Source organism: Geotrypetes seraphini, chromosome 4, assembly GCF_902459505.1.
Source record: "Geotrypetes seraphini chromosome 4, aGeoSer1.1, whole genome shotgun sequence".
In the NCBI taxonomy this organism is placed as follows: Eukaryota; Metazoa; Chordata; class Amphibia; order Gymnophiona; family Dermophiidae; genus Geotrypetes; species Geotrypetes seraphini.
The window spans coordinates 178,904,857-178,932,310 of record NC_047087.1 but is presented as its reverse complement, the minus strand read 5'-3'; the positions used below and the strand labels follow the sequence as shown (position 1 = coordinate 178,932,310).

At 45.0% G+C, this 27,454-nt stretch overlaps 1 protein-coding gene across 1 annotated transcript in view; it reads right to left on the bottom strand.

The window, feature by feature from the left end:
- The window catches only part of LOC117358829 (cyclic nucleotide-gated cation channel beta-1-like), a 63,861-nt gene that overhangs the window by 23,579 nt on the left and 12,828 nt on the right, over window positions 1–27,454 (bottom strand). Inside the window, exons 2-4 of the mRNA XM_033940576.1 lie at window positions 23,198–23,358; window positions 16,032–16,071; window positions 4,542–4,626 (exon numbers count right to left, since the gene is read on the bottom strand). Coding sequence (XP_033796467.1) covers window positions 4,542–4,626; window positions 16,032–16,071; window positions 23,198–23,350 — 278 coding nt within the window. The 5' untranslated portion in view covers window positions 23,351–23,358. The remainder of the gene's footprint in view (window positions 1–4,541; window positions 4,627–16,031; window positions 16,072–23,197; window positions 23,359–27,454) is intronic.

Genomic DNA, 27,454 nt, shown 5'->3' with positions numbered 1-27,454 from the left:
CCCTGTGCTGAACCTGAGCATCATAATCATCTTGGAGCAGCAAGAAGTGACCCTGAAATAGGAACTACCATCCAAGTGATACAGCATCCTCTCTTATTGAGGATACGTCGCCAGGGGCACATGACTAGGAAGGAAGGGGGAAAGGGAAGGAGAAAGATGTTGTACCACAGGAAGGGGGAGGGAAGGAGAGAGAGATGCCAGGCTTTGGGAAGGAGAGGAGAAAGATGACAGACCATAGCTGGGGGGGAAGGGAGAAGATCATCTGCTGAGTGAGAACAGACTGGCTTCCAGGGAACTGCACGGACCACTTACAGATTAAATCAAAGCTCAGTGGTTCTTAGTCTCCATCTGCTGGTAGGAATGCATAATACCTCATCTGTGCCAGTCTAGAGGGACACTATGAAATAGAGAAGTGTGGATGGGTTAGAGCAGTGGTTCCCAACCCTGTCCTGGTGGACCATCAGGCCAATCGGGTTTTCAGGATAGCCCTAATGAATATGCATGGAGCAGATTTACATGCCTGTCACTTCCATTATATGCAAATCTCTCTCATGCATATTTATTAGGGCTAGCTTAAAAACCCGATTGGCCTGGTGGTCCTCCAGGACAGGGTTGGGAACCACTGGGTTAGAGCCTTCATATAGACTTTACACAGATCTGGATATGTCTCCTGCAGTATTATAAAGACTATGCCTGAAGTAGGGAAGACCTCTGGCCTATTTCTCCTTGGAGGCCTCACCTAGGACTTGCCATTGCAACTTATGCTTCTGCTCAGAGACTCTGCATTCTATGGAAACTTCCCTTGCTAAAGTCTCTAATGACCTGTTCCTGACCAGCTCCAAAGGTCTCTATTCTATCCTCATCCTTCTTGATCTATCTGCTGCTTTTGACACTGTTGATAACCATTTACTCCTTAATGCATTGACCTCACTTGGATTTCAGGGCTCTGTCCTTTATTGGTTTTCTTCTTATCTCTCCCATCGCACTTTTAGCGTATGCAGTGATGGATCTTCCTCAACTGTTATCCCACTATCACTCAGTATACCTCAGGGCTCTGTCTTGGGACCTTTTTTTTTTTTTCCATCTATACTCATTCCCTCAGTGCTCTGATTTCTTCCCATGGTTTTCAGTATCACTACTATGCTGACGACTCCCAGATCTACCAGAAATTTCTACAGAAATTCAGACTCAGATCTTAGCCTGCCTATCCAATATTGATGCATGGATTTGTCACTGCCATTTAAAACTATACATGGCCAAAACTGAGCTTCTTATTTTTCTACCTAAACCCACCTCTCCTCTTCCCCCATTTTTTTTATTTCTGTAGATAACACTCTCATCCTCCCTGACTAGTCAGCTCCCAACCTGAGTCATCTTTGACTTCTCTCTCTCTTTCTCTGTACAAATCCAACAGACTTCTAAAGACTATCATCTCTTTCTCTATAATATCACCAAAAGCCAACCTTTCCTTCTGACTCTACCAAAACCTTTATCCACACTCTTATCATCTCTCATCTAGATTACAGCAACTTGCTTCTCACAGGTCTTCCAATAAACCATCTCTCTCACCTTTAATCCATTCAAAATTCTACTTCATGGCATATTCCACTAGTGTCACTATGCTCACATTACCCCTTTCCTAAAGTCACTTAATTGATTCCCTATCCATTTCTGCTTACAGTTCAAATTCCGCTTATTGACTTACAAGTGCATTCATTCTGCAGCTCCTTAGTATCTCTCCTCCCCAGAAACTCAGTTCAATGGGTAAGTCTCTCTAATCTGTACCCTTCTCCTCTACTGCCAACTCCAGACTCCATCTCTTCTATCTTGCTGCACCATATGCCTAGAGCAGACCAACTGAGGGCCAGATTCTTAAAACCTTGTAGTAAAATCTGATTGGCCGCTGTCACAGGCAAGCCATTCTCCAAAAACCTCACATGCAAATGAGGTTAGTGGAGAACAGCGAAGATTCGCTAAATTTGCATGTGCACATCGCTGATGATAGCAATGGGCACATGTGCAGAATAAATACAATTTTTTTTTTAAAAAACCCAAATCAAAGATCAGCAGGCGGGATGCCCACTTCCTCCTGCTGCTAAAGTCAAGCAACTCCCTGCCTCCCCCCCCCCCCCCACACACACAGCAGCAGGAGAGATGCCCACTCCCTCCTGCCAACGGTCAAGCAACCCCCCCCTTCCCACCACCACCACCACCACGGTAGCTAGAAAGATTCTCAGGTTGTTTGACCTTAGGCATCTGGTCCAATAAGTGCCTTAGGCTCCAATCTGGTGCATCCCAAGATGCACCAGGAAGGGGAAAGCTGCCATTTTGAAGAGGTGGGCCGGTTGGCCAGAGGGAGAAGGCATCCATCCGGCCAGCCATCATAAGCAAGGTAAGGGTGAAGGGGTGGGGGGGGGTCGTTGGAGGCATTGGGTGTGTCAAGGTGGCATTGCTTGGCGGTGGGAGGGAGTGGGCATCTCTCCCACTGCAGTGTTGGGTGATTGTGCAACGCGGCAGGAGAGAGTGGGCATCTCAGAAAGTAAGGCAATGACAGCTCAGACCTGTTGGCAAATTATGGCCGCAAATGTAGCACAAGGAGGTTAGAGAATCACTCGGCAACTATAGAGAATTGCTTGGAATGCTCATTTTAATAGTAATGAACTCGTTGTACATTTGCATGCCAGAAAACTCGGAAAAGGCCATGGTAAAGCCATCTTAATAATCAACTGCTAAAATACATGCACACTACACCGGCTGGAATTGGTTTAGCAAGCATGTTAAAGACAGGTTTTAGTTTTGAGAATCTGGCCCTGAGTCAGTACTTCAAGCTCTGTCTTCAAATCTAGGCTAAAAGCCCACTTTTTCAAGGCTGTTTTTAACTCCTACTCACTTGTAAAGTACCCAGTCTGTTTTCTCATTCCCTCTCTGAGAAATTCCCTCTATCAAGATTAAGGTTCCCCTTAGGACATTATAGTGCCTGAACATTTATTTATTTTGGGTATTTATATACTGCCTATCAAAGTTATCTAAGTGGTTTACAATCAGGTACTCAATTTTCCCTATCTGTCCTAGTGAACTCACAATCTATCTAACGTATCTGAAGCAATGGAGGATTGAGTGACTTGCCTAGGGTCACAAGAAGCCGTGTGAGATTTGAACCCACAACCTCAGGGGGCTGAGGCTGTAGTTCTAACCATTAGGCCACTCCTTCCTGGGAGCTACTAGGCCATTCTGGGAGCTATCACCAAGGAGCCAATGTTCCTGGATTTCCCCCTGAGGTGACATCAAGGGGATATTTCTGGAGATGTTCAGGACAAGAGGCTGGAACAGGAGGTGTGGAAAACTTAATAGAAACATGACAGCAGATAAAGGCCAAATGGCCCACCCAGTCTTTCCCTCCACACTATCTCCTCTACTCCCTAAGAGATCCCACATGCTTATCCCACACTGTCTTGAATTCAGAGACAGACTTCATTTCTACCAACTCCACAGGGAGACTATTCCACACATCTACCACCCTTTCTGTAAAAGAATTATTTTCTTACATTACTCCTGAGTCTATCACCTCTTAACTTTATCCTATGCCCTCTCCTTCTGGAGTTTTCCTTCTTTTGAAAAAGACTCACCTCCTGTATTAACGCCATGGAGATATTTAAACGTCTCTTATCATATCCCATCTTCCGTCTTTCTTCCAGAGTATACATAATAAGTTTTCTAAGTCTGTCCCCATATGACATGAGAAAGACCACTAACCAATTTTGTAGCAGCCCTCTGAACCAACTCCATCCTATCTATATCTTTTTGAAGATGCGTTCTCCTAAACTGCACACAATATTCCAAATGGGGCCTCACCAGAGACTTATACAATGGCATTATCACCTCCCTTTTCCTACTGGCCATTCCTCTCCTTATGCACCCAAGTATCTTCCTGGCTATATTGGAGATACTCTGGAAGCAACTTCTGGAGCCACTAATATGCTTATAAGTGCTATGATGTGCTGCAGCAATATGACCCAGCAGCAGCAATTCTTATATTCTTATGGCACTGTCTCTTTAAGGAGAAACTGGCTAAAATTAGACATTCCTCCCATAATTTTCCTTAAGAGAGAAATAAAAGAAGAAACAGTTTTCCTCTCATTTGATATCAGGAGAGAGCTGGAGTAAAGATCTCTAGGAGGTGAATTAAACCTACCTATGGAGGGGGATGGGGTAAAGGACAGTAACTCACTAAGTGGGCAGGGAAAAAGTCAGAGAGAAGCCTGATTTTACAAAAGAGAGACAAGCTCTTTCTCCTGCATATTACAAGTATATTTTTCAGGCCCTTCCAGATATGTACTGGCTTGAAGAGTGGCCCAAAGAGAAGCTGAATATCCCCTTTGGTGACAGGTGATCCCAAGTAAAGCCTGTTGATTATCTGCTATGTGCCTGCTGAAAGACAAATTTGCTAGGCCTGAATCAATCTCTGTGTGAATAACTGAGTTCTTCATGCCTTGCCATATCTGTGCAGGCAATACCTTCATTAACAAATTAGTTCTACAAACCTTTTTCCGCAGTCATGTTCTGTGACTTGTTCCACGTTAGTGCACTTCAGTTCTGTAGTAACAATACCAGCTTTTATCTCCGTTTCTGAGAAAACAAAAATAATTAATTCTTGGTTATGTAATAGGTGACAATTTACAGAATGAAAAGTGTACTGTACGAAGGAGAAATGGTAAGGTGCAACTCGTTTGTATGACAGAATATAGGGGTCCTTTTACTAAGGTACGCTAACCGATTTAGCGTGTACTATTTGATTTAGCATACGCTAAAGATTAGCGTGTGCTAAATGCTAAGGCGCCCATAGAATATAATGGGTGCCTTTAGCATTTAGCATGCACTAAATCAATTAGCATGCATTAAATCGGTTAGCGTGCGCTAAATCGGTTAACACGCCTTAGTAAAAGGACCCCATAGTTCCTTGCAGAAGTGATTTCAGAGGGGAGCCAGGCTGGCGCGAGCAGCAGACCAGAGAAGTTGCTCATGCTGGTGAATATTTAAAGAGGTACAGGGGGGGGGGAAGGGAGGGCATGAGTGTGGTGGGGGGTGGAGCGGAGTCGGCTCCCCCACTAAGACGGCTGCCGGAGCAGAGCCCCTCCCCTTTTAATACACCACTTTCTCCTTCTCAGGATGACTAAATTGAATCGCTCTGTTATAAATTACCTCCTACATGACCTATGCCATCTCCCCTCCTTCATTTATATCTGACCACTCCAAGATCCTATCATAACTTTATATTGGTTGATTATACCACTTGATAACTAAGTTTTAATGCCAAAAAGTGTAAGGTCATGCACCTTGGAAGCAGAAATCCATGCAGAACTTACTTCCTAAATGGTGAGATCTTAGCAAGAACTGCTTAGGAGTGATCATTAGTGAAGATATGAAGATTGCCAATCAAGTGGAGAAAGCTTCATCCAAGGCTAGACAAATGCTGGGTTGTATCCGAAGAAGTTTCATCAGCCGGAAGCCCAAAGTTGTAATGCCATTGTACAGGTCCATGGTGAGACCTCATCTGGAATATTGTGTACAATTTTGGAGGCCACATTATCAAAAGGATGTGCTGAGAGTTGAGTCGGTTCAACTAATGGCCACCAGGATGGCCTCAGGACTCAAGGATCTCCCGTATGAGAAACGTCTGGGTAAGTTGCAGCTTGTGACCAGCCAGGCATTCTCCCAGCGCAGGTCCCAGTCAGGACAGAGGGGAAGAAGGTGAAACAGAAATCCCGGGGAGGGATTGGGAAGGATCAGGTTATGAATAAGCTAAATAATAGCACTGACCACCGGGGGAGCCCAAGAGGCCCTTGGAACACTGCCAGGGCTGACACAGCAGGGCGTTTCCCCAAACTATATAACCCGGTCTCTCCCAGTAGAAAAGCAAGCCGGCTAGGAAGGAAGCTAGGTCCTTGCCTTCCTAAGGATCCTGTCCAGCCAGACAGGGACAACGAGTGCCAGCCTATGGAAGTTGAGCAGTTTGAACAGCCTGGTGAACTATCTCAATCTGAAGAGCTCATGGAAATCCCAGAGGCTTGGACTTGTGAGGAGAATGAACCTGAACCCATGCAGGTGAACTTAATGCTGAGCCACAAACAGTGAAGGTGTTTGCAAACTGTTTGTGGGCTGTGTTTTGCTGTTTGAATGAAGTTTTTGCTGTGATAGCTTAGAGAGAGAGGGTGGGAGAGGATTTGCTTCCACCTGGGAGGGAATTGGTAGTCTGTTTTCAGGCCTGTAATTGTGCAAATCCTGTGACTCTCTCTTTTTCCTGGCAGCCATAATTTGTGATTGCCAGAGGCTGTTTTTTTTTTCTTTTATTGTTGTGCTATGGACTAAGAATGAAGAATACCTGAATGTTGGATTATAATTTTGGGTTTTGGGACTGAATAAAGCAACTGCTTTCCTAGCAGTCTAAAGAAGCTCTAGGGAGCCAAGGTCTTGGTATGAGGCAAGACCTAGAAAACTGTGGCAAAGTAAAGCTGATAGCTAAACAAGTTGACTTTTGTTTCTTTGCCCCTTTTGGCAATTGTTTGATTTTCTTTTTCCCTGATGAAGGCTGTATATAATCTGGAGGGAAAAATATCAGAATGCTGAATGACATTACTTACCTGTTCCAAAGACATTAAGTAAAGTGAACTGTTTATTTAACTTGACTGAGTGTTGGAACTTTATTTTGGAGTTTTGTTTTTCTGAATCCAGTCCTACAGGAAGACTCCATGTCGGGTCTCACGCAAAGGTTCATTTTCATGTGTAGCCGTGCTCAGAGCCTTAAAATCCTATCCGGGATTACTCTGACGGCCACATAATTGGTATCAGGAGTGGGATATTGCGCCTCCTGTAGGACACTGGTGGGAATCACATTTTTGAAAAAAAAAACAAACGTTTTTTTTTGGACTTGTGCTGGAGAAGGCTTTGTGGCTTTCTGTTTTGGTCAATTGAACTGTGGACTAGTTGTTTGGACAAAGAGTCTAATTTTTTTTGTGCTGTTTGACTGCTTAATCTAAAGTTTCCTGAGATTTATGCAGAGGAGGAGTTTCCCGCCGGAAACCGGAAACCTGGAGAATAGTTCTACTGTATTTCCGTGGGAGGAGCACTGTGGAGTTCAGTGGGAGTGTGGAGTTGGTGAACGCCAGACCGGAGTCGCAGAGCCGTGCGAGGAGACCCAGAGCAGAGTTCCTGAGTCGGTTCCAGGAGACTGAAGTTCCGAGCGAAGGTCCTGAGTCGGTTCCAGGGGACCAGAGTACCAGAGGGAGACAAGCCGTGCGGAGAACGACTGGGGGCCAAGGAGGCCTAAAACCCAAAGGCGCAGACTCACCAGTTCTATTGGTAAGAGTACCTAGGCTGGGGGGTCTGGTAAAGGGGAGGAACACGCGTACCAAGCAGCCACACTTGGGTTCCTTTTCTTTCTGTTTACCTTTCAGGACTTCACTATGGAGCAGTCTCAGATCGTGACGGCGGTAGCTGAGGAGGACCGGAGGCAAGCCCAAGAGCTACGGGAGATATTAAGGAGCAGTGAGGCTCGGTGGCAAGCCCGGCAGGACACGGTGATGCAGCAGTATGGAACATTAATGACCGCTGTTCGGGAGCAGGCCAGAGTGTTCGCTCAACTTCTACACCAGAACACTATCACCCCGGCTGGCCAGGGATCTCCCAGTGAGGTCCCTGCAACCCCGGTAGGACTTAATATAACGCCTCCTCTAACATGGTCAGAGTCAGCAACCAGAGAGGGTCTGGAAGTTGTCCTTACTCCCGAGATACTAGGATGGGGGTTGGAAGGGGTAGATACAGGTCAGGGTATCCAGGCGCTCCCGGAGGTAGGCCCTATGGAAATCCCGCTGCAAGCACATCCGCCAAGGCAAAACTCCAGGGGATTAGGGGTGTGGGGGAATAAGGTACCCTTCCTTAACGTAACCCCTAGGCCTGAATTGCGACCTAATGACCTGCGAAGTAAAAGGAAAGGTTCAAGGTATGGGCGGTTAGGACCTATGCAGGATAGTGATAAAGGGGTAAACATATTCACCCTGAAGGTTAAGGAGAATACTAGGAAGAATAAGATAAATATCCATGATCAAAGGGAAAAAAATACGTGCACCACAACGGTGTCTGTGGGTGGACACGAAACAACAGCCTTGATTGATACTGGGGCCGATCAATCGATGATGGCGGTGGACTTCTGGGAAAAAGTATTTCCTGGAGAAAGAGAGACCTCAATGCAGGAAAGGGTAGTCATTAAATGCATACACGGAGATAGTGTTAAGTATGCCCTTAGACCCACCACAATCCTACACCAAGATAGGGTTTACCAAGTGGCGGTAGCTTTAGTACCCAACGCTCCGTATGACCTGATCCTGGGTCAGGATTGGCCAGGGGTGCGAAAGTGTCTTGATACTAAACACGGGCTGGTTAATACGCGCTCGCAGGGTTTATCCACTGCAAGTGCCGAGAACCAACTAGGGAAAGTGTTCCCATTCCAAGAGGGGGTAATACAGAGACCTTCTCAAAAACAGGCAAGAGCCTCGCGGGCTCAAAAGAGAAGGCAGCAGCAACACCGTACCCAGGCCTTGCAAAAGGTGGGTCAGGCTCAGGAGTTCCCAGGTCTCCCTCAGGAAATAATGGATACCTTTCCCACCTTTTTAAGGGAACAAAAGGCTGACCCCTCTTTGCAGGAGCTGTGGCAACAGGCTACAAATTCCCAATCGAGAAATGCTGCATTTAAGATTAGGAGGGGTCTTCTGTATAAGATAGAACCTTGTTCAGAACGGGCAGGGGAAGAGAAGGAACAGTTGGTAGTCCCTAAAGGGTTTAGGAAGATTGTCTTGCAACTAGCCCATGATTCCCCTTTAGCGGGACATAAGGGGGTACTAGGGACACAAACCCAGGTGATGGGGAGGTTTTTCTGGCCGAGAATGAGACAGGAGGTGGAGGAATTTTGTATAACCTGTCCCACCTGTCAACAGCTAACTATGGATCGGCCAGCTCGAGCCCCCCTAATTCCAATCCCTGTAATAGATGAACCTCTCAAGAGATTAGCCATGGACATAATAGGGCCATTGGAAAGAACAGTAAGGGGGTATAATTTTATCTTTGTGGTGATGGACGTGGCCACAAGATTTCCTTGGGCTTTCCCTCTTCGGAAAACGACTTCTAAAGCCCTCATGAAAGAGTTGATGGGATTATTTTGTGGTATTGGTTTTCCCAGGGAGGTGCTGTCAGATCGGGGGAGTAACTTCCTATCCAAAGAGATGGAAGGATTTTGGGAAGCCCTGGGGATAAGGCACATTAAAACCTCGGCTTATCACCCACAGGCAAATGGTCTAGTGGAGAGGTTCAATCAAACACTCAAACTGATGCTGAAGAAGGGGCTTAAAGGGAATATGAGGGATTGGGATCTGCTTATTCCCTATGCTTTATTCGCTGCCCGGGAGCGGGTTCAGGACTCTTTGGGGGTCAGTCCCTTCGAAATGTTATATGGAAGGGTTCCAAGAGGACTGCTTGATATTGTAAAGGAGGGTTGGGACCCACCGCAGGAGACGGGACTTGATGTGTTATCTCATTTATCTCAGCTTAAACAGAGGCTAGCTCAAGTGGCTGGATTAGGGAGGGAAAATTTAGAATTTGCTCAATACAAACAAAAGACCTATTACGATAGGAAGAGCAAGGAGCGTCAATTGGAAGTCGGTGATAGGGTACTTATACTTGTACCATCCGACCCACATAAGTTCCTAGCCCACTGGAAAGGGCCAGCCACAGTGGTAGAGAAATTGGGCCCTGTAAATTATAGGGTGAGGGATGAGAAGAAACGCTTACAAACTTATCACATCAACCTACTCAAGCCCTGGAGGGATAGGGAAACCTTGGCTCTTGTAGCGCAAAGATGCCAGGAGGATGATTTAGGACCTCAGGTAGCGGATGTGGGTCAAACGGAAAAAGTAAACCTAGGGGAAGAGTTGTCAGCGCCTCAAATCCAGCAGGTCCAAGCTCTTATTAAGAGGTTTCCAGACGTATTCTCCTCCATACCAGGATGCACTAAAGGGGTTACCCATGATATAATTACAAGTCCTGGTAGAGTTGTTAGAACTCGGCCCTATCGGCTTTCAGAGGAGAAGAAAAAGCTAGTTAATGAGCTAGTACAGGAAATGTTGGCTCTCGGAGTCATTGAGCCCTCGCAAAGTCCTTGGTGCAGCCCAATAGTGATAGTGCCGAAGGCTGATGGCTCCCCTCGGTTTTGCATTGACTTTCGGCAAGTTAATGAAGTATCGCAATTCGATGCCTTTCCGATGCCTCGTGTGGATGAGCTTCTGGATCGTTTAGGCCAGGCCCAGTACCTTACAACTATTGACCTCACCAAGGGTTACTGGCAGATTCCTTTGACCTCTAGCGCAAAACCTAAGACTGCCTTTAGCACTCCCTATGGCTTGTACCAGTTCACCCGCATGCCATTTGGTCTGCATGGGGCGGCTGCTACTTGCCAAAGGGCGGTGAATGAAGTTTTGAGGGGACATCACGCTTATGCGGAGGCATACCTCGATGACATTGTCATCTACTCTCCCTCCTGGCATCAACATCTCGGACATGTCACTGCCATACTAGAGGCCCTCAGGAGGGCAGGCTTTACAGTGAACCCCAAAAAGTGTTTCCTGGGCCAGAGAGAGGTTAAATACTTAGGATATACTGTAGGTAGGGGTCAGGTTAAACCCTTAGTGGATAAGGTGCGGTGTATTCAGGAGTATCCTCAGCCTAACACAAAGAAGCAAATGCGGGGGTTCTTAGGTTTGTTAGGCTACTATAGGAGATTTATACCTAACTTTGCCACCAGAGCTACACCTCTTACGAATATGCTAAAAAAGGAGATTCCAGATACCTTACCATGGGGAATTGAGGGGGTAAGAGCTTTTCAAGAGCTGAGGGACAGTTTGTGTGAACAGCCTGTTCTTACCTCCATTGATTATAATAAACCCTTGATCCTTCAGACAGATGCGTCAGGGTGTGGCTTGGGTGCTATTCTGAGCCAGGAGAAGAATGGCATAGAGCATCCCATATTGTATTTAAGCAGAAAACTACATCCCAATGAGAGGAATTACGCGGTAGTGGAATTAGAGTGTTTGGCTGCAAAGTGGGCGATGCAGACGCTTGACCACTATTTAGGGGAGCGCCCATTCACGTTGGTAACAGACCATGCGGCCCTTAAATGGCTAGGGACCATGCGGAATAACAATGCCCGCCTTACCAGATGGTACCTGGCCTTACAAACTTTCAGGTTCACTGTGGTCCACCGCCCGGGTCGCCTGAACACTAACGTGGACACATTGTCCCGTATACCTGAAAATTCTGTATTAACTGAGGCTTATAGGGATAAGCACCATTTAAGGGTGGGGGTATGTGACCAGCCAGGCATTCTCCCAGCGCAGGTCCCAGTCAGGACAGAGGGGAAGAAGGTGAAACAGAAATCCCGGGGAGGGATTGGGAAGGATCAGGTTATGAATAAGCTAAATAATAGCACTGACCACCGGGGGAGCCCAAGAGGCCCTTGGAACACTGCCAGGGCTGACACAGCAGGGCGTTTCCCCAAACTATATAACCCGGTCTCTCCCAGTAGAAAAGCAAGCCGGCTAGGAAGGAAGCTAGGTCCTTGCCTTCCTAAGGATCCTGTCCAGCCAGACAGGGACAACGAGTGCCAGCCTATGGAAGTTGAGCAGTTTGAACAGCCTGGTGAACTATCTCAATCTGAAGAGCTCATGGAAATCCCAGAGGCTTGGACTTGTGAGGAGAATGAACCTGAACCCATGCAGGTGAACTTAATGCTGAGCCACAAACAGTGAAGGTGTTTGCAAACTGTTTGTGGGCTGTGTTTTGCTGTTTGAATGAAGTTTTTGCTGTGATAGCTTAGAGAGAGAGGGTGGGAGAGGATTTGCTTCCACCTGGGAGGGAATTGGTAGTCTGTTTTCAGGCCTGTAATTGTGCAAATCCTGTGACTCTCTCTTTTTCCTGGCAGCCATAATTTGTGATTGCCAGAGGCTGTTTTTTTTTCTTTTATTGTTGTGCTATGGACTAAGAATGAAGAATACCTGAATGTTGGATTATAATTTTGGGTTTTGGGACTGAATAAAGCAACTGCTTTCCTAGCAGTCTAAAGAAGCTCTAGGGAGCCAAGGTCTTGGTATGAGGCAAGACCTAGAAAACTGTGGCAAAGTAAAGCTGATAGCTAAACAAGTTGACTTTTGTTTCTTTGCCCCTTTTGGCAATTGTTTGATTTTCTTTTTCCCTGATGAAGGCTGTATATAATCTGGAGGGAAAAATATCAGAATGCTGAATGACATTACTTACCTGTTCCAAAGACATTAAGTAAAGTGAACTGTTTATTTAACTTGACTGAGTGTTGGAACTTTATTTTGGAGTTTTGTTTTTCTGAATCCAGTCCTACAGGAAGACTCCATGTCGGGTCTCACGCAAAGGTTCATTTTCATGTGTAGCCGTGCTCAGAGCCTTAAAATCCTATCCGGGATTACTCTGACGGCCACAAGCTATACTCACTCGAAGAACACAGAGAGAGGTGTGACATGATTGAGACGTTCAAATATGTTACGGGCCATATTGAGGTAGAAGAAGATATCTTTTTCCTTAAACGACCTACGGCAACAAGAGGGCATCCATTGAAAATCAGGGATGGTAGATTTCATAGCGACACTAGGAAGTATTTCTTCACCGAAAGGGTGGTTGATCGTTGGAATGATCTTCCACTGCAGGTAATTGGGGCCAGAAACGTGCTAGATTTTAAGAAAAAATGGGATAAGCATGTGGGATCACTTCAAGGAAGAGCTTAGGGGGGAGGGTCATTAGAGTGGGCAGACTTGTTGGGCCGGTGGCCCTTTTCTGCCATCATATTCTATGTTTCTATGTTTCTCTGGAAGTTAAAGCATCTATACCCATGTTCTGTACAAGTTAAGTGATTTTTTTTTACTAATATCAATATATGGCAATGATGTGTATTATTTGCCAATTAACACATTTGCCAATACTTTATGATACTTGTCAAAAATGCAGCTTAATACAAGAAGAAACAACCCAGCACACTTTAAATAATAATGAGCTACAAAGCAGGCAAATGCATGCAATGCAGAGCAGCTCATTATCATACAAAATGAATAATGCAGCTTGTGGTGAATACAAGTTATTCACTGAAAGTTAAACCACTCCAAAGGAAGCAAGGTCATAGGAGAGACATGGATGGGAACAGATGAATTCTCAAAAATTAGGATGTTAGAGAATATCTGCATTTGCCTGCCATCAGGTGGGTGCAAGCATTTACACCAGCTATTGGCCAAAATGCACTGTTGAGAGAGGTGAAGAATCCCATGAAAGAAAGAGGACTCCGTGAGGTAAAGAAATAATAAAGATTGCTGGAGGAGCCGCGACCCTGAGGAAGTATAATGAAACATGGACATGTCTGGATAGACAATCCTTACAATGGTGCAAAGCAGATAAGTGGCTGTATTAATGGAAAAAAAGATAGAATTCATAAGTATAATAAAGAGGAAAAAAGTAATTAATAAATAAATACTGAAGAATGCCATTTTGATCCAATGATGATAATGGTTAATGTGGTGAACATATGAAGAAGTTTTGAGAGCCAGCCGAGGATCAATTAGTTAGAGTAAAAGGTTCTGCACCCAACGTTAGGCACGAAGGCCCGGATTTTCTAAACAGATTCAGGGCTCCTTTTACGAAGGTGCGCTAGCATTTTTCGCGCATGCACCAGACTAGCGCACGCTAGCCGAAAAACTACCCGCCTGCTCAAGAGGAGGCGGTAGCGGCTAGCGTGTGCTATTCCTCGCGTTAAGGCCCTAACGCGCCTTCGTAAAAGGAGCCCCCCATGTTTTTCACTGATTTTCAAGGTGCCTACTGGCACCTAAAAGTGCCACTGAAAGTGGCATTAGGCACCTTAAAGCGCCTATGGTGACAATATTCACATCAAAGGTAGGCACCAGAAACATAGGCCTGGAAAACCCTAGTCTACATTTCCGGCACCTACCTTTGTCAGAGGCACGATTCTCTAACTGGCGCTGTCACGTGATTGACACGCGATTGGTGGCTGCTTTTAAGGCGGCCACCAACAATGGCTCTAGTTAGAGAATCCAGTCCAAAATGCACACTAAGCTAGTATTCTGTAAATGCAATTCCACGCAGAGCTCCCTTTATATAATACTAGCCTACTCTGCTTCATTTCGGCACTTATCTTTGGGCGCCATTTACAGAATCTAGCCTGATATTACTTTTAAAAATTTTGTCACTGTACCTCTGACTCGGGTGATGCCAAACTATGATGATGTTAAGTTTGTAGTTTGTACTAAGATTAATAAATTCTTTCTTCTTTTTTTTTGTAAATATAACATATTTTTATTTATTTAGTTTTCAGGTCAATATTGAAACTCCGTAGTCAGCATGTTTTTGAAAATACCAGCCATGGCACTTTAATAAAATTTGAATATTCAGCCCTGCTATCTGGATAATGAGCAGCATTGAATATCCAGATAGAGCCGGCAGTACCACCTTTATCCAGACAGGGATGATATCCAGGTCTTTTTGCAGTACTCTGTTATCTTGGCTTCTATCTGGATAGCTTTTGCCTCTACCCACACACCACCTCTGGATAGCACTGGGGCACTCTGTAATTATTTACTGAGGAACAATTTGGAATAATAATTCTTAGCGTGCAACAATGCTTGTAGAATAGTGCCAGTTATACATGTATCTTATTGGGTCAGACCAATGGTCCATTAAGCCCAGTAGCCTGTTCTCACGGTGGCCAATTAGCTGCTAATTGGTCTTAACAATCAATTATTGGCAATATTGATGCAAACTGGCAGTAATTAGAAGTTTTGTACATAACTGCTCTTAGGTCTCTAGAAACTGAACATGCAAAATCCATGGCACAGAACCGTGAGAAATGTAGACCTGGGAGGGGCATGGGCGGGTCAAGGGTGTGCCCAGCACTTATGCACATCTTATAGAATACTAGTAGTTACGTGCCTAACTCGCAGCAGTTAGGCGCAAGCATTTTCACCAGCCATTGAGTTAACATGAGTAATTGTAGACTTATGTTAGTATTCTATAGCAGCAATTAGGTGTGTACCTGCCAATATAGAATTCATGCTTAAAGAATTTGTCACCATCTCTGTTCCCACGGATAACTGCGGGGGAAACAATCCCGTGCCATTCTTTAGTGTCTATCTCAACCTCAGTCCTTCTACGCCAGCATTCTTCAATGCAAGGCTTGAAGGTCAGTGGCCTCGCTCATTTGCTGATTCTTCCCCTCTCCTTAAAGAAAGACATGGGGGTGGTTCCCCACGATTATCCGTGGGGACAGAGATGGTGACAAATTCTGTGACTGTGTCATTCTCTAAGCAGTATTCCAGCACCTAACCTGGGCAGCCTATAGAGAATTACCCCCTAAGAGCGTAATGCTATAAAGGGGTGTCTATAATTAGATGGCAAGGATATGCCTATCAGGAGTCTATTCTTTAAAGAATAGGCTTCAAATACACACGTTCTGCTCACTTGAGATTTTTGTGCAGAGTTTCACAATCATCTTTCAGGCCACTATTGAGCTGGCAGCAGCCTACGTTTTGTTTTGGGGGTATTTTGTTTGTTTGTTTGTTTAATTCTGACATTAGATCCAGATATTCAATGCATATGTAGGCATGGCCATTGCATATCCGGGGCATTGGTGGACCCAGAAATTATGTGGGTGCTGGTTAATCAGTTCACATCTAACTGGGAAAAGGCATGACTGTTTTTATGTTATATAATCCATTAGGTACATGAGCACAGCAACCCCAAACTACCATGGCAATAACTAGATCCTGTCACAATGATGACACCAGATTTTCTCCTCCTGCCTTCTGAACGTAGATCCCCTTTTGTTTTTATCTCCAAGGTTCTGCTCCCAGGTTCAAACATTGCCCACGGAGTCTGCATTCCTCTGCTGGTTTTCACTGACTCACCATCTATTTTCTTGCCATCAGATGATTTCCCTTGGGGCAGCTGAAGACAAAATTAGCAAAATTAATATAAATGAAATGTCAATCACTATGGTTGCAAGAAGGAACTGCCTGCACATGCTCCTAGCTCTCTTTTTTTTTTTTTTTTTCAAGGCCTTTCCTTTTCATCATATCCTCACTTTTGTCCTGCTTAAAAGTATGACGTTCCCCCCTTCATCCTATCTGTCCTTACCTGTTCTCTTTCCATTAGCAATTTTCTTCCCCTCTTTAAGTCAGTGTTTGCCTTTGTCCATTCGTGCTCCTACTATTGGGTCAGGGTAATCAGCCTCTAATTCCAACCTCCTACCCATCACTAATGGTTTTTTTAAAGGGATAGACATCCATATCCATTATTCTCCAGTCCTGGATAACCACTGTCGCTGCTATAGATTGATGGAACAAATCTGTTACTGTATTCACACTGACAGGGCCTCCTTAGCATGATTCTCCTTTTCAACCAAGGTGATTATGCCAGTAAATCCAAATGATCATTTGTCCATAGATCAGTGGCGTACCTAGGGTATGTGGCACCCGGGGCCCATCATATTTTGACATCTTCCCCCCCATGTAAAAAAATATTTTTTGTAATGACCATGAAACGGAATAAATGGTCACAATAGAAACAGGCAGTGAAAATTTTCTTATATTCCAAACATAACATAACATAAATTATGTCTGAATTGTCATGACATCAGAAGTACATACGGAGTAGTTGCAGATGATGCTTGGGACAGTTCTGATTGTGTTAGTTCGATTTTATGTGTTTTTTGAATAGAAGGGTTTTTATTTCTTTTTGAAGGTTTTGCAGTCTGTGGTCGATGTCAATTGGTTGTAGAGTTGGGGGTCGAGTGTTGCAGCTCGAATGGCTAGGATGTTGTCGAACAGTTTTTTTCTTTTGACGTTTTTGGTTGGAGGGTGTGTGAATGGTGCGTGAGTTCTCCTATGTCTGTTTGAAGTGGATTGAATTATTTAGCTGAAGAAATTAGTTACCCCCTCATCCCACACTCATTAATTCTCTTCCATTTTTGTTCCCATTCTAAAAAACACTGATAAGTTCCCAGAAAAAAAATACCTTAAAATAAGAAGTGAAAACAAAGGCCCCTACAGATGAGAACATAACATAAGAATAGCCTAACTGGGTCAGACCAATGGTCCATCATGCCCAGTAGCCCATTCTCATGGTAGCCAATCCAGGACACTAATACCTGGTCAAAACCCAAAGAGTAGCAACATTCCATGCTACCGATCCAGGGCAAGCAGACTCTTCCCCCATGTCTTAATAACAGATTATGGACTTTTCCTCCAGGAATTTGTCCAAATCTTTCTTAAAACCAGCTACACTATCTGCTTTTACCATAATTTCTGGCCACTTCATTTTTAAGTTTAGATCTTTCCTTTCAAACAGAGACCTTGCTAGATGTCAAATACAGCACAAGGTAACTTCACATGGACTTAGCTGTGCAGGAAATGTGAATCTCCTCATACACCCACCATATAGTGCAAAAATGTGCAAAGGTCTGTTTTTTTTCTTTCGATCACTACATAGCCTAATGCCACACAAGCAGCGCTGTTATAAACATATTCTGTAGGTCAATGCTAAGGATAACAAAGTTTCCTTCCTTGGACCAGAAGGAGATATTGATAAACCACTGGAAGAGATCCCAAAACAACACCCAAAGACCCACTCAGTGTGTGAACCAGTTGAGTGGAGTGGACTAACTGGGGGGTGGAAATGGACCCGGAGTTTGCTCAGCAGAATTTCCCAGACCACCTCTTCCTCTCAACACATTGACACGCTGCCACCATCACCACTAGGAACACCTCACTGGGTAGGCCAGCTATGCTATAAACTTTATAAAACACATTATTATATTTTCTTATAAAGCACATATTTTAACTGAACTCTCTGACATCCTCAGCCTTTCCATTCACAAAAATAGAAGGAAGAAAAGTTCCTATTTCCTGCTGTCTCATGACCCCGGCCTATACAATATTTTTTTTCTGCAGACCCTTCAAAAGTCTGACCAAATCCTCGTTTCACTTGCATTATAAAGTACTGAGGATGCCATCTCTCCCCAATCCCAGGTCCTAAAGTCTAAGACAGTAGCGCAAACTAATGCTGCCAGATTCAGGAAAAAAAATTTCGATTCGATTCAGCCTATTGAATTGGTTTTTCAATTCGATTTTCCTGCCCAGTTGGGTGATTTTTTTCAAAACTCCTGGTGGGTTATATAGCTTTTTCACCCCCTTTGGCTTTTCCTAACCACACTGGCGCTGTGGTGTAAATAAAATAAAGAAACGAAAAGGACTTTTCCTCTCTCTGTTAAATCCTAGCTCACGTTTGCAGTCCAACACCAGCTCTGGCAGGATACACATTTCAAATCTGACATATTATAATCACAAAACAGAAAATAAAATTAATTTTTCTACCTTTTGTTGTCTGGTTATATTTCAAATCTTGTTGGTCCAAGGCTCTGGTTTTCTTCTGATAACTTGCTTGCCAGGGTCTCCTTCTTTCTGCATGCTAACCATCCATCTGCCAACTCTGTCCTCCCTTTCCATTTCCCTTCCCTTCCCAGGAAGTCTGGTATCTTTCCTTTTTTTCATCTCCCTCCACAGATCCACCTTTTCTTAACTACCCTTTCATCCGGCATCTCTCCCTCCTTCCCCACCACCCCAGAGTCCACCATCTCTCCCTTTCTTTTCCTAATTACCCTCCTATCCAGTATCTCTATCCCTCCTCCACACCATCCCTTGTGTCCAATTTCTCTCCCTTTCTGTTCCTTCCCTCCCTAAATCCCATGGTCCATCATCTCTCTCCCTCTCCTCTATTTTCAGACCCATTAATTCTTCCCCCCCCCCCAAAGTTTGGCAAATGCACGTCTCTTTGAACACCCCCCTTCCCTCCGTGTACTTCTAAACCAGGGTCCCCCCCAAAGGCCTGTCCCCCCTTAAAGGTCTGCCTGTCCCCCCTTGAAGGCCTGCACCCCCCTTGAAGGCCTGTCCCACCCCCTTGTAGGCCTGTCCCCCCCTTGTAGGCCTGTCCCCCCCTTGAAGGCCTGTCCCCCCTTGAAGGCCTGCACCCCCTTGAAGGTCTGCACCCCCCCGAAGGCCTGCACCCCCCCAAAGGCCTGTCCCCCCCTTGAAGGCCTGTCCCACCCCCTTGTAGCTTGTCCCCCCCTTGTAGGCCTGTCCCCCCTTGAAGGCCTGCCTGCCTGTCCCCCCCTTGAAGGCCTGCACCCCCTTGAAGGTCTGCACCCCCCCAAAGGCCTGCACCCCCCACCGAAGGCCTGTCCCCCCCTTGAAGGTCTGCACCCCCCCGAAGGCCTGCACCCCCCCCTTGAAGGCCTGTCCCCCCCTTGAATGCCTGTCTCACCCCCTTGTAGCTTGTCCTCCCCCTTGTAGGCCTGTCCCCCCTTGAAGGCCTGCCTGCCTGTCCCCCCCTTGAAGGCCTGTCCCCCCCTTGAAGGCCTGTACCCCCCCGAAGGCCTGCACCCCCTTGAAGGTCTGCACCACCCCCGAAGGCCTGCACCCCTCCCCCGAAGGCCTGTCCCCCCTTGAAGGCCTGTCCCACCCCCTTGTAGGCCTGTCCCCCCCTTGTAGGCCTGCCTGCCTTTCTCCCCCTTGAAGGCCTGTCCCCCCCTTGAAGACCTGCACCCCCTTGAAGGTCTGCACCCCCCCAAAGGCCTACACCACCCCGAAGGCCTGCACCCCCCGAAGGCCTGCACCCCCCCCCCCCGAAGGCCTGTCCCCCCCTTGAAGGCCTGTCCCACCCCTTATAGGCCTGTCCCCCCTTGAAGGCCTGCCTGCCCCCCCTTGTAAAGCCTGTCCCTTCCCCTTGAAGGCCTGCACCCCTTGAAGGTCTGCACACCCCCCCCCCCGAAGGCCTGTCCCCCCTTGAAGGTCTGTCCCCCCTTGAAGGCCTGCCTGCCTGCCTGTCCCCCCCCTCACCCTTGAACGCCTGCCTGCCTGCCTGCCCGCCCGCCCACCCTGAAGTTCTGATGCCCCGACCCACCCCGAAGGACCGCTCGCCCCCCTGGCCTCCCCGCACCACCTATGAAGCAGCCGCAGAAGGATCGCGATCTCTGCGCTGCTTAGGCGCTGCTTCCTGCGCTGCGGTCCCGTCCCTCTTCTGACGTCAGAGGAGGGGCGGGACCGAGGCGCAGGAAGCAGCGCCCAAGCAGCTCAGGGATCGCTGACGTCGCAATCCTGCTTCACAGGTGGTGCAGGAAGGTCAGTGGGTCGAGCGGTCCTTCGGGGGTGGGGGGGACTGAACGGCAAGGTCGGGAGCACCCCCTCAGGGCTGGCACCCGGGGCGCACCGCCCCCCCCCCCCCCCTTGGTACGCCACTGCCATAGATTGCTTCACCAAGGTTCTGGGAAGGAATAAGTAAAGATCAGACCTCACGGACCTCCATTGCACATCCTTAAAAATCAGCTTCCTGCAGCATTGACAGGTGTGGTTACGGAGCTTAACGTGCTCTCCCTCACTCCTGCAAAGGCCACAGACCTGATTTAACAGACTACAGTATCTGCCTCCTCTAAATCTGGTTTTGCCTCGGTTTTGAGCCCAGAATTCCATGCGCTGAGGCAGTGACACTAACCTCTAGGCTATATCTTGGTCATGTTCTTACCCAGTCCCCCTTTGTAATATAAGTACTTCAGATTTAATAAATATTTCAAACAGAAGCAGGCCCTTAAAAATTTGGCAGATGTGGGTTGGAATTTCAATTTAACACTAAAAACACCTCAATGCCCCCTTCCCCCCTTCTCTCCCCCCCCCCCAAGAAATCGCTTCCTGCCTTCTTAAAGCAAGCCAAGCAGGCAAGACACTGATATTCAACAGCATTTAACTGAACAGTACCTTCAAATATCAGATCTGCCTGCCCAGGTGGAATCCAGACTGTGCTGGGCTGGTACAAGGGCAGAGTTGGGGAGGAGCCGGCAGTTATACAGGCATGAGCCATATTCCATGCCGGTGCCTGCATTGCTAAGTAGCCTGATCAGACTGCACATAAGGCAGTCTTAACTTTGGCAGATTAGCTATGCAAGTGCCAGCACTGAATATAGGCTGACACCCACATAAATTCCAGGATGCCAACTGGCACTCCAATTCCCCAACCTTCCTCCTGGATCCTCCCTCCAATCCCCTTACAAATCTTCCCACACACCCCTTCCATGCTTCTGATGCTCTTGCCCATACCCTTCTGCCTGGGGCTTTGATCCGCTCAGACCCCCATGGTTCAGATCAATCCCATATCTGCCCTCATGGAGTCAAGCCTCCTGATCCCTCCCCTAACACCTTGACCCCCCAACCCCCTAGGAAACCCCTGAAGGTGATTCCTGGTAGTCTAGTGGTATGAGGCAGGAGCAGTCCCTTCCACTCCTACCCATGTCTCAGGGTTCAAAATGGAAGTATTGACCCCCTAGCAATGGTCTTTTGGTACTATAGTACTCCCCCTGAAATTCGCAAGGGTTCTGTTCCAGGAGCACCTGCAAATTTTGAAAAACTGCGATAATTGGATGTGGTTTAGGAGAGGCGGGAGAGGGCTGCAGGGCCAGCTTTATCTTTATCTTCGCGCCGTGCAGGTTGCTCAACTTTGGTGATGCGCTCAGTTTTGGGCTCACCCCTCTCCTCCTCTTTATTACAGAGCCTCTGGAAGGGAAAGGTGCAACAGAACAACCTTGGGTGCTGGAGAAAGCGGCTGCAGGAAGTGCTGGGTATTCACAGCATGGGAGAGAAGCATGCTGGGTAACATGAAAAACAGTATATTTTTGAGGAGGGAAAATAACTGCAAACAACTCGGGCCGCGAACACTGAACCGCGAGTTCGTGGGGGAGTACTGTACTGTTAGGGATCAGCTTTCCATATAAGGGCTAATAGATGAACTCTGAAGGAAATTACCATAAGGGTAATTTTGAATGCAGAGCCAGACAGGGTAAGAGCTAAAGAGCACTATTCCTGCCTCGTACCACTAGACTACCAATATTCATCTGTGGTTAAGTCCTGGAGCTACAAAGAGGTCTCGGGGGCTGAGGGGGGAATCAGAATCACAAGATGTTAAAAGAGGGAAAAGGAAAAGGGGGTGGCAGGGAAGCAAGAGAACAGGGTTTGGGGGACCTGATAGATCACCTTATGTAGATTCCCGCCAGAACCTGCAAAAAATGCCTTATACAAGTCCCAGCTGATCCACCTAAGTGTCAGTGGCCAGCCATGTCCTGTTATGCCCAAATATTCAGTGCCCACTGTCCAGACATGACCTGCATTGAACATCCAGGTCTAATTTAGTTGGTGGCTGTTGGCACTTTAAAAGACACTAAATGCAGCCAACTGAATATTGAATAGGTACTTTTAGTTTGAAGAAAGTAATCTACCCGTATCATATGTACTTGAGGATAAGGTTATGTGCATACAAAACCATAAATAAAGAGAAGGCAATGGCAAACCACTCTGCTAAAAGTATGCCATCATGCAAGTGGCAGCCCTGTTAAGTTATTCATAACTTGGTACTTATGTATAGGGGACTACCTTTACCCTTGCCTTATTTTTCAGCCTGCAGAAAACAATTTACCTACATGATCAGCATTTGAAGATCAGGTTATGTGCATAAAACCTGTATACTCCATCTCAAATGAAGGTGTAAATTATAGTTGGGTACAAGCAAATATTTTTAAAAATTAATTGTATATGCATAATTTTCAATCATATCTCAAATCACCCCCAGAATGCCTCTATGTAATGCAGTTAAAAGTTGGCGCATTGCCGCATTGTGACTGTCAGCTTGCCTCCAACATCTGGTTTAAAAGCTGCCACCAGCAGCCTGGTTCCACCATGGCTCGGCCTTTTCCAAATAGGCTCCTCCTTCCCCTGATTGTTGCCCAGTTTTTAACAAATCTCAGTGCCTCCTTCCTGCCCCTTCATCTCAACCACACATTGAAACTCCAGAGCACCACCTGCTTCTGGAGGTCTAAATATAGAAAGAGTAGAATTTCTGAGGATGCTGCACCGGAGGTTCTGGATTCAATTTTTTACTTAAAAATTAACCTCTCTTGTGCCCCTTCCTTTGGTGTTGATACACATATGTAGTGACAACGACAACAAAAAATTACATTTCGTAGTGCACCTCTCACCAGTTCTGGTTTAGGTTCTACTGGGAGTGCTTCTTCTGTTTTCTTCTGCTTCTCTTTTTCTTTCTCTTCCTCCTCCTCCTCCACTGTTGCTGTCTTCCCTGATATCACAGGTGGCTGTGGCACCACCTTTTCAATCCACTGAAAACTGAACATCCTGATGCCTGCAAAAGACAGAATTTCAGCGGCTGGTTCAGTTCTAGTGGCAGCCACACAATTTCTCCTATATCATATTGTTCCATACTTAACGCTATATGAGCCCAACACCAATCTTATGTGCAGTTATATTCCCACACCATGATATGCCAAAAAATAATCATAAGTGCTAAGTACCCTAGTTTCTTGTAGCAATTTAGGGGAGATCTTGCAGCAAGGCTTAAAATATTCTGTTATATCACACTCACACACTTCTGGGAGTTAAATATACATAAACTGTGATTCAAATAACCCAACTTATAAATAAAATAAATTATAATGTGAAGTGCTCAGACCGACTTACTCACTTTCTTAGCATCCCCTTAAGCTCCCTTTGGCAACCCTTGCTTTGATCACAAATCTAAGTACTTTACGGTTGTGGGTCTGAGCACTTCACATTATAATTTATTTTTTTATTTTTTAAAAGTTCAAATATTTTTATTGGTTTTATATACATGAGAACTACAGTATAGTTGAGAAGCTTCCGAAGAAGCTAAAGAGATAACCAGTGAAAAGGACACCCATCAAGCATATCAGATTGCAGAAGGAAAAATATATCAGCATAAAAAGACCATAAACATAGTATAATACAGCATCCATATAATCAAACATCATAAATCAACCGAAGGAGTTAATACGAAAAAGAGTAAAATAAAATAAAATAATTGAATGAAGGAAAAAAAAAGGAATTTATTATATTTTTAAGTTTTAGAATGAATCTGTGACATACTTGTTGGGTTAAAATATTTTGTGCCACAGTATTTCTATAGTAGGTCTAAGATCTAGTTGTGAACTCACTGGAACAAATAAGGAAAAACTCTCAGAGTCTCCGATCAATGTAAATCACTTAGGATATAAGTGGTATATAAATAAATAAAATACATTTATATATGAAGAGATGCCAGATTACCCAGTTCCAGCCTGGAGATTTTAGGACAGTCTTGGATTTCTGATCACCCCATCATGATGCATTTTAGGACTTGCAGAACTGATTTTGATGGGCAGGATCAGACACAACAAATTCCACATTGCTTTGGAACCTATCTATTTATTTTGTTTAAATATTTATTACCTGCACTATCCAGTCATTCTAGGTGGGGGTACAAAAATAAAATATACACAATAAAAATAAGACAAATTTAACAAAACAAGACAATAAGACCCCCCCCCACCCCCTTTATAAAGCCAAGCTAGTGGCTCCAAAGCTCTTTAAATCCATATAGGCCTTGGGGCAGTTACTGCAGCAGCCCATGCTAAACAGCTTTATAAAAGATGCCCAAATATTTAAAAATGTAAAAATGATTTTCCTCTGTTACTTGAACACTGTAAAATACAGAACCATTCCAAATTGTGTCAGACCAAATAAAGCTACACTATTGGAATTAGAATAATCAATTAAGGCTGAAGAAACTAAATATACCTCTACAAATGACAATCTTGTGTATAATAAACTCTGTCAACTAAAATATGAATGTAATAAGTTAATTTCAACACAAGCAGGACAACAAATATTTGTAACTGAATCTAAATATTATGTTAGCAAATTACTTAAAAAGAAAAAGAGAAAATACAAATTACTGTTATCAAAAATCAACTGTAACATCACTACCAGACATTCTTGAAGTCTTTGGTGTCTTCTATTCCAATCTCTGTCAATCAGATAATACCATTTTACATAATTTCTTAAATAATTTGGACAGACCAAAATGGTCAGATTCAGGTAACATTAACCTAAGTAAAGAAATAGATTAGGAATAATTTTTTGAAGCCTTGAAGCACTTTCCATTGGGAAATTAACTGGACCTGATGGTATTCCAATAGAGTTTTACAAACTATCCAAATCTGACTTAGTAACATGACTCATTCAATTATACAAATACCTAACACCAGGGCAGGATTAATTCATCAAGGGCCCCTAGGCATACAAGTACACTGGGCCCCCTGCCCTGCCCTACCCCACCATGCCCTGCCCCCTTTATTCTAATCCGTGCAAAACTTATAGCAAATAATTTTCTTTCCTCCTCATTTAAATTACATAGAGGCACTAGGCAAGGTTGCCCTCTTCCCCCTTATTTGTTTAACCTAGCGTTGGAACCTCTATTAATTGCATTAAGAACCAACAGTAATGTCTCTTTAATCCTCTTCAAAACGTTAGAAGTCAAACTCTCTGCATATGCAGATGATACTGTGTTTCCCCCCCAAATAAGACAATGTCTTATATTAATTTTAGGCCCAAAAAACGCACTTGGTCTTATTTTTGGGGTATGTACATGATCATCTCTCCCTTCCTCTCCTTCACACCAATTCTTCCTCTTTCCTTTCTCTCCCCTACATATACATCTTTCCTCTCCTTCCTCCCATCCCTCATGCAGCAGGACCCTTGCCCAGCTTCTATCCTGCCCTCTCTCCCATCCATTGTGCAGCCTGTAAGGGATGCAAGCACCCGTCCTCCTCTCCGCGCCCCCCCCGCTCCTTCCCGACTCCCCTGCAGTGCACGTGTTCCCCTTCCCTTCCCTTGTATCTCTTTAATTTTCCCTACATGAGCAGCATTATGAACTTGCTACCCACATCAGTGTCACCTCTCTCTGATGTCACTTCCCAGGTCCTGCGCCTAGGAAGATTCATCAGAGGGATAGCTGACACGGCTCGGGCAGCAAGTTCATGCTGTTGCTCAGGTCTGGAAAATTATAAAGGTACAGGGCACGGAAAGGGGAAGGGCGCCTCTGCCCTGGGTGCTACTCACCCTCACTATGCTACCGTGTATTGCTTTATGTATCTAACACACTCATTTCAATCCCTGAAATGCTCCATACAATTACAACTTTCTCTTTCTTTTCAGGATACAAAATTAATCAACCTAAAACTGAAAGATTACCTTTAAACGATGACGGGATAATCGCACGTCAGACGCCAGTGTGCTGACAATTCGGTGCAAGACAGAAGCGCGCGGGGGAAAAAATAATTTTTAAAGAGCTCCGACTGGGGGTTTGGGGTGGAAACCCCCCTCCATTTTATTGGTTAGTGTTCGCGCTGCCGTTGCAGGGTGGGGGGGTGAAACCCCCGACATTATAGAGAAAATGGAACTTTTCCCGAAAAAATCAGAAAAAGTTCCGTTTTCGCTATAATGGAGATTTCCAACCCCCCGAACCCCCCTCCAATAGCAGCGTGAACACTAACCAATAAAGTGGGGGGGGGGTTTGCCACCCCAAACCCCTCGTCGGAGCTCTTTAAAAATTACTTTTTCCCCCGCGCGCTTCTGTCTTGCGCCGAATTGTCGGCGCTGGATTGTCAGCGCACTGGCGTCTTGCGTGCCACTGACTATGAACCCCTTTAAACTATGACACCCACTCAGATTTAATTAAACCTTATAATCTTCTATGGGTACCATCCAAACTTAAATATCTTGATACTGAGCTAGCTAACTCCCTTCAAGAAACAATAGATATTAATAATGATAAATTATTTTCATTAAATAAAATACTTTTACACTCATGGCATCCTCTTAATTTAACATGGTGGGGACAATTAGAAACAATTAAAATGATGATAATGCCTAAAGTCAATTACATCTTACTCATGATTCCAACCTTATTTCATCCAATATTCTTTGGAAAAATAAACAACCTAGATTAGTGCTAAAGAAAATGAAACACTGGTTCTCAAATCACTCTAGTTGCTGCTCTATTGAGTATCAAACAGTATAATTAGAATGATCTAAGAACCAGTGCAAACCTTGTTGTTTTATAAAAGCTTTATGTTAAGTGAAGAATTCTGGGAATAAAACCCCTCCACATTCTTTTTTCTGTTTCAGTTTCTTTAGCGCTAATCTAGGTTGTCTATTTTTTCCAAATACTCTCCTCTCTGTATCCAGGTCTTATTTTAAAAAAATACAATTCTTTTGTCAATGTATCTATCCATGATCTCTTTTGATAAAATATTAGATCATCCCTTCTATGTATCCACATATGTATCTCCATGGTTTAAATCTCATATTCTTTTTTTTTTTTTTTTACACCTTTTTTTGGGGGGGAAAGAATGGATCGATAAAGCAATTATTAAACTCCG